The sequence below is a fragment of the Pterocles gutturalis genome, unplaced genomic scaffold (assembly GCF_000699245.1).
Source record: "Pterocles gutturalis isolate BGI_N339 unplaced genomic scaffold, ASM69924v1 scaffold21269, whole genome shotgun sequence".
In the NCBI taxonomy this organism is placed as follows: Eukaryota; Metazoa; Chordata; class Aves; order Pterocliformes; family Pteroclidae; genus Pterocles; species Pterocles gutturalis.
Window position 1 is genome coordinate 274 of NW_010136343.1, and position 6,423 is coordinate 6,696.

Consider the following 6,423-nt stretch of genomic DNA (forward strand, 5'->3'; position numbering starts at 1 on the left):
GGGACATAAGCGTCGCCACCCCGCCCCGGTCCCGCCCATCACCGCCACCACTTAAGCGCCATCGGGTGCCTCAGCGGGTCAGTGCGCTGCTGGGAGCTGGTGGAGTAGGGTGATCGTTATTTATCGTACGGGTGTTATTTATTTCGCGCCCCCTCCTTCTCGTTCCAAAATGACCGTGAAAGCAGCCGAGGCGTCGGGTCCTACCTTGACTTACTCGAAGATGAGGGGGATGGTGGCCATCCTCATCGGTGAGCGGCGGGGAGCTTCTTGGAGGATGCTTGGTGGGGGCTGTGATTTTTCTGGTAGGATGGCTTAACGATTTTATTTTTCTTTTCCGTGTCCTTTTATTTTACAGCTTTCATGAAGCAGAGAAGAATGGGACTAAACGACTTCATTCAGAAGATAGCCACCAACTCCTATGCATGCAAGCAGTAAGTATCAGTAATTTGGCTGGATTTCAGTTACAAATATGGCTACGTATTGCGAGATGTAGTATAAAAAAATGTTTCGTTACTGTAATGCCTCTGGCATGACTGTTACGGAAAAGTTAATTGCTCTTCTTGAGGCATTACTCACTTGGCAATGAATTTGCATTAGCTGGGTTTGGGAGAAATCAGTTGGATGGGATTTCTAGAACCCCGTCCTTGTTTTGAACTGTACTTGCAGTATGACAGAATTTACTTTTTATAGATTGATTTTACTCCTTAAATCCAATAGAACATTTCGGTTGCCTTCTGTAATAGCCAAACCAAAACTCATCTTTCGTGATACTTGCATGCCCTCTGGTGGAAGGATCTGTCTGTTGCTTCTGGTAATTCTAATGCATGCTCTTATTCTTGCAGCCCTGAAGTTCAATCTATCTTGAAAATCTCCCAGCCTCAAGAGCCTGAACTTATGAATGCTAATCCTTCTCCTCCGGTAAGTAGATTTTACTCAGTGAAGAGTTTTTAGAACATCAAATCAGCTGGTAATAGAAGCATAGCAGAATTAGCATCATGAGTGTTACCTTAGTTCAACTCAATAGCATACTGATGCAACTGGGAGAAAGAATTATCAAGTTAGACTGAAACTTTTTCCCAACGTGGATGAAAAAAAAATAAAAATAAGCTTTATTGTTTGTTGCTTCATTGTGGAATGTGGCTAAGACCTCAAGAAGAACTTTTAAGTAAAGTATGGCTATTATACTCTTCTTAGGCAGCAGGTAATAGTTTAAGATATCTGTCAGAGTTAAGATTAAATTTTTAGTGATAAGAAGAGTGCAATCTTCACTTTCAAGGTCATTTTATATTTGTTTTAAAAGAGACATTATTGAGAGTCTCACTACCAAGCTGTTTCAGTAAATTTGGTTTCTGTCTGTTTATTTTTCTAGCCCAGTCCTTCACAGCAGATCAACCTTGGTCCATCATCCAACCCACATGCCAAACCATCAGACTTCCATTTCTTAAAAGTGATTGGAAAAGGCAGCTTTGGGAAGGTAAATCTAACTTCTTTTTGCTGTAGTTTATTTACTCTTCAGCTCTTGCATGTAATGCCTGAGGGTTGGGTTTGAACTGGCTTTAATAAATGGTGGTCATTTAAACGAGACCCAAGCAAGTCCCACTAACCAGTGCCTGGTTCCCTGCCTGTCTGCATGGAGAGGGAGCAAGGTGCTGCATTTGAAAGTCATAAGAGACCAAGGGAGTGAAGAGGCAGTGGTGCTGGGAAGAATATATATTTCATTTTTGGAGTGGACGGGAACTAGAGATGAAAACTTCAGGCTAGATTTATCTGCCAGAGTGGTAGGAGCATTAGGCACGTCCAGCAAAGGGCTTGCACGTTGAACCAGAGGGGCATGTAGCAGTGCTCAGCAGTTAACATAAAGGATTGTTTCCAGTTGTGTTCACAAGTTGTTCTGTATTTCAGTATTGCTCATTTCTGGGATTTTATCCTCTTTCAGGTTCTCCTTGCACGGCATAAGGCTGAAGAGCAATTCTATGCTGTTAAAGTCCTGCAGAAGAAAGCAATCCTGAAGAAGAAGGAGGTAAGCTGCTTCTTTGCGATGGCATTGCGATGTCCATATTTTACTGCTGTTACTAAGGAAGTGCACTAAGCACTGATGGATTTCTCACATTTTCAGGAGAAGCACATCATGTCAGAGCGCAATGTCAGAAAAATGTGAAACATCCCTTCCTGGTCGGGCTTCACTTTTCCTTCCAGACTGCAGACAAATTGTATTTTGTCCTAGACTACATCAATGGTGGAGAGGTAAGAAAATTCAATAGTATTTCCTATCATGTGCCTGGTTGTAGGGTAGACTTTTTCACCCTTCCTTTTAAATAAAAAAGAGTTGCGAGGGGAAAAGTCATGGGGTAAAAGTTACTAGATTGAATGTTTCCAGCCTGCCAAGTTTTGAACGACGGCCATTTCCTGCCATTGTTCTCCCTGGCTATATATGTTGAGTCTAATTAAGTGCACTGTTAACAGGCTTTGGTGCCTTTTACACAACTTTGTTCTCTCTGTCTCCTGTAGTTGTTCTACCATCTCCAGAGGGAGCGTTGCTTCCTGGAGCCGAGAGCCCGATTTTATGCTGCTGAAATTGCCAGTGCGCTGGGCTACCTGCACTCCCTGAACATTGTTTATCGGTAAGAAGCTTTGTTCAGTTTGTCGAACTGGAAAAAGCACGTGCTTTGTTGAATAAGCATTGAAAAGTTGATCTCAATATGAGCTCAGAATTGCTTTTAATATTTTTTGTGACTTAGTATCTAAGTTCTGTAAAGAATTGCACCTAAAATATTCTTACTGTAGCTCCTCTAATGAACATTTGTCTGCTTTTGTCTCTTCCTACAGTGACTTGAAGCCAGAGAATATCTTGCTCGATTCACAGGGACACATTGTCTTGACTGACTTTGGGCTCTGCAAAGAAAACATAGAGCACAATGGCACGACCTCCACCTTCTGTGGCACACCAGAGGTACGACCAGCCCTCAGCCCGCCCCTCAGCCCACCCCTCAGCCAAGCGGCAGCAAGCGATGTCCTCGTCAGTGAAAAACTGACATCTCCTGTGCATAGTTATGGCTAGTTAGACAAGCAAGGGGGTGTTATGGGTCTTGTAGTATCAGGCTGCCAGGGAGGAAGTGTAGGACATGTAGAGCTCACTGAGCAGGAGAGAACAGCTCTCAAGCCATCTCCCTATTTAGAAAGCACTTCTGGCTTGCTGGTAGCTTAGATACCACTGGGATTAATTCAAGAATGGGGAGGCTTTCCTAATTATAAAGATCCCTTCGGCTGACGCAGCTCTCTTCTTTCTCTTACACAGTATCTTGCTCCTGAAGTTCTTCATAAGCAGCCCTATGACCGGACTGTGGACTGGTGGTGCCTTGGAGCAGTCCTGTATGAGATGCTTTATGGCCTGGTAAGCAATGAGTCCTTCATGTAAGGATTTAATTTAAGTTTAATTTAATGTTAATCAAAGTAGCTCACTTGTCCTTTCCCCTCAAGAAACCCCATTCCCACCCGTCAGCCTCATTGACTGGGGTCTCTCCTTTCCCATTCTTCCAGCCACCCTTCTACAGCAGGAACACGGCAGAAATGTATGACAACATCTTGAACAAGCCCTTGCAGCTGAAGCCGAATATTACCAACTCGGCTAGACATCTCCTGGAAGGCCTCTTGCAGAAGGACAGGACAAAGAGGCTTGGAGCCAAGGAGGACTTTGTAAGTGCAAACCGGGCAGTGCCTGTGGGCAGCCCAGGAGGATGACTAGGCCATGCTGCTTGCATTAGTGTGGGTCAGAATTAATCTATTTTTCTTTCTGTAACAGATGGAGATTAAGAATCACATCTTCTTCTCCCCAATTAACTGGGATGATCTCATTAATAAGAAGATTACACCCCCTTTTAACCCAAATGTGGTAGGTATCACTTCTAGTTATAGAATGTATGGAGAGTGTCTTTTCCCCCTGTGTCTTTGTGAGGTGCCCAGCAGCTGGATGAACTGGGCAGATGGCTGTGTTAGCAGAACACAGCTTTTTGTTCTCTTGTGGCTATCCAGGCAAGGTGAAAATAAGTGGTAGCTGGATTTTTGCTGATGGACAGTCTAAATTTAGCTAGGTATTTTGGCCTCTTACAAATGCGTCATTTGCATGGCTATTTTGAAGTAATCCCCAGCATCCTCCTTTTACCACTGGGGAAGGTAAGGTGTAGAAAGCAAATAGCTTCCCAAGGGCAGTTACATTTGGCTTGTCAGACACTGACATCTAAAGAAAGGGATCTGGTTGTGGAGGTTGTTCTCTTTCACTTTCTGAGCATTTTGTAAACTAACATCCCGAGAGATCAAAGTCCTCCCGTGTGAACTGCTGCATGGCAGAGTGGTATGTTTGCCTTTGGCTTCTGTTGCATGAACTTAGTTGGAGGGTAGTGTATTTAATTGAATCATCTTGGTGAGACAATATGCAGCAGGATACAAAAAAAAAGTCAAACTAAAACTGGCAAAGGCTGTTAAACAGTGGGCCTGAGGTAATAACGCTGTGAGTCTCCGTACAAGGGTGCTCATCCCCGTTTTGAATTGAACTGTGCACTCGCAAAACATTTGGGTCTAAATCTTGTATCTTTCCTTTTCTGCCCTTTCCACAGAGTGGCCCCAGTGACCTGCGACACTTCGACCCGGAGTTTACAGATGAGCCAGTCCCCAACTCCATTGGCCAGTCTCCAGACAGCATCCTCATCACCGCCAGCGTCAAAGAAGCTGCTGAGGCTTTTCTGGGCTTCTCTTATGCCCCACCTGTGGACTCTTTCTTGTGAACACTTGCTTTCTTTCTTTTTTAATAATAATAACTATTTTTATTTTTATTTGGCCTTCTGGTGGAATTGCCAGTTGACCAGTCATCTTGAAAGAGAATTTGCACATTTCCACCATGGCAGCTTTGCAGCCTTAAATTTCAACGACACTGTTTGCTGGAAGCTTTTTTGAAGAGCACATCACTCTCTAATTGAGCTTTACAGGCTTTTCGTTCCATTCGTTCTTCCCCCAAAGTGGTGCTGTCTCCTTGGGAAAGACAAACAAAAGTGACTGCTGCCATAGACTGCTATGGCAGATCGTAGGAGTAATAAGAACAAGCTGTTTTGAAATTGTGCTCCGAAAAGCCTTGCCTGAAGATCTGTGTGAACGTGACAAGGATTTTATGAAATGTGCCTTTTTCTGATGAGATCTTGTGAGCTCCAAAGCTTTCCCTGTTGCAGAGTGTGTTTCTCAGTTAATTTATGTGGGTTTACTATGTGAACAAATGGTATGCATGTGGTCTGCGTACTACAGATGGACTTGGTTTAAAAGCATCAATGTGACACTTGCAGGATACCACAATGTGGGACATTGTTTGTTTCTTCCATATTTGGAAGATAAATTAAGTGTAATTTTGAAATTTCTTTTGTAAATCTATACAGACAACTAAAATTATTGAAATGGGCTCACAATTACTTGTATCCAAATGCTTGAAGAAAGCATTGCTGCTATGAAAATAAGATTTCTATTTTTAGAAAGGGTTTTTATGGACCAAAATGCCCCAGCTGCAGACAAAGCTGTTGTTTTTTGGTTTTTGTTATGTTTTCTTTTTTTCCCCCCCTTTTTTTTCTTTTTTTAGTTTAAAAGATGTCATCTGTAAAATGGGCATTATTTATGGTTTTGGGTTTGGGGGTTTTTCATTCCCAATTGTATGTATGTAAAAAAAGATGTGTACATTCAGTTGTAACGCTAGATGTATATTTAAACTTACAGACTTACTTGTAATGTATACCATAATTGTAATGTAATATAATTAACATGGTTATATGAACCATATTTTTTTGTGACCAAACCCATTGGTTTGCAGTAAAATCCTGAAAAATACTTCTATAAATTGTAATTTTTTATTTTAAAACAAAGCTTTTCTCCCTGAAAAATTTTAGCCAGCTTTCAAAAAAAAAAAAAAGAACAAATCCGAGCTGACAGTCAGCTGAGATACCTGTGTAATTTTGCTTAGGGGTGTGATGGCTGTTCCATCAAACTGCGCCCGTGCAAGTCTTATCATGGATCCACTTTGGCAAAATACTTGGTGTTCCAAATGTGGATGTTGGGGTGTGTACCAGAGTGGGTGCTCTGACGTGGTACAAGTGTTCAGCCTTCTTCAAAATGAGTTTCTTCACCTCTGCCAAAGCAAAGGTCCTGCTCTCTGGTGCGGAAAAAGTGTACATGCTGAATTAAGTCCTTTGGTCAGTTGTATAACAAAAACGGGAGCTGTTTGCCCACTGTGCTGCAGACATCTGCTGAGGGAAACTCCCTACCTCGGGGTCCCTCCTGGAGCAGGGGCAGCATGGGGCAGTGTGGTGCACCCTGAGTGTACCAGTGTGCTGAAATCTGTACCAGGGGGTGAATGTCACCAATGGATCCATATGTTTACCTGGGTTGGGTAAA

General features: G+C 42.7%; 1 protein-coding gene across 1 annotated transcript; it reads left to right on the forward strand.

The window, feature by feature from the left end:
* Positions 1–151: 151 nt before the first annotated feature.
* Positions 152–5,859, forward strand: SGK1 (serum/glucocorticoid regulated kinase 1). The gene is given in 13 exon segments (XM_010082274.1): positions 152–248; positions 356–431; positions 843–918; positions 1,370–1,474; positions 1,937–2,020; positions 2,117–2,144; positions 2,147–2,244; positions 2,509–2,621; positions 2,827–2,950; positions 3,296–3,391; positions 3,538–3,693; positions 3,800–3,889; positions 4,611–5,859. Coding segments are annotated over 13 exon segments (1,293 nt in total). The 5' UTR covers positions 152–169; the 3' UTR covers positions 4,779–5,859.
* The last annotated feature ends 564 nt before the right edge of the window (positions 5,860–6,423 follow it).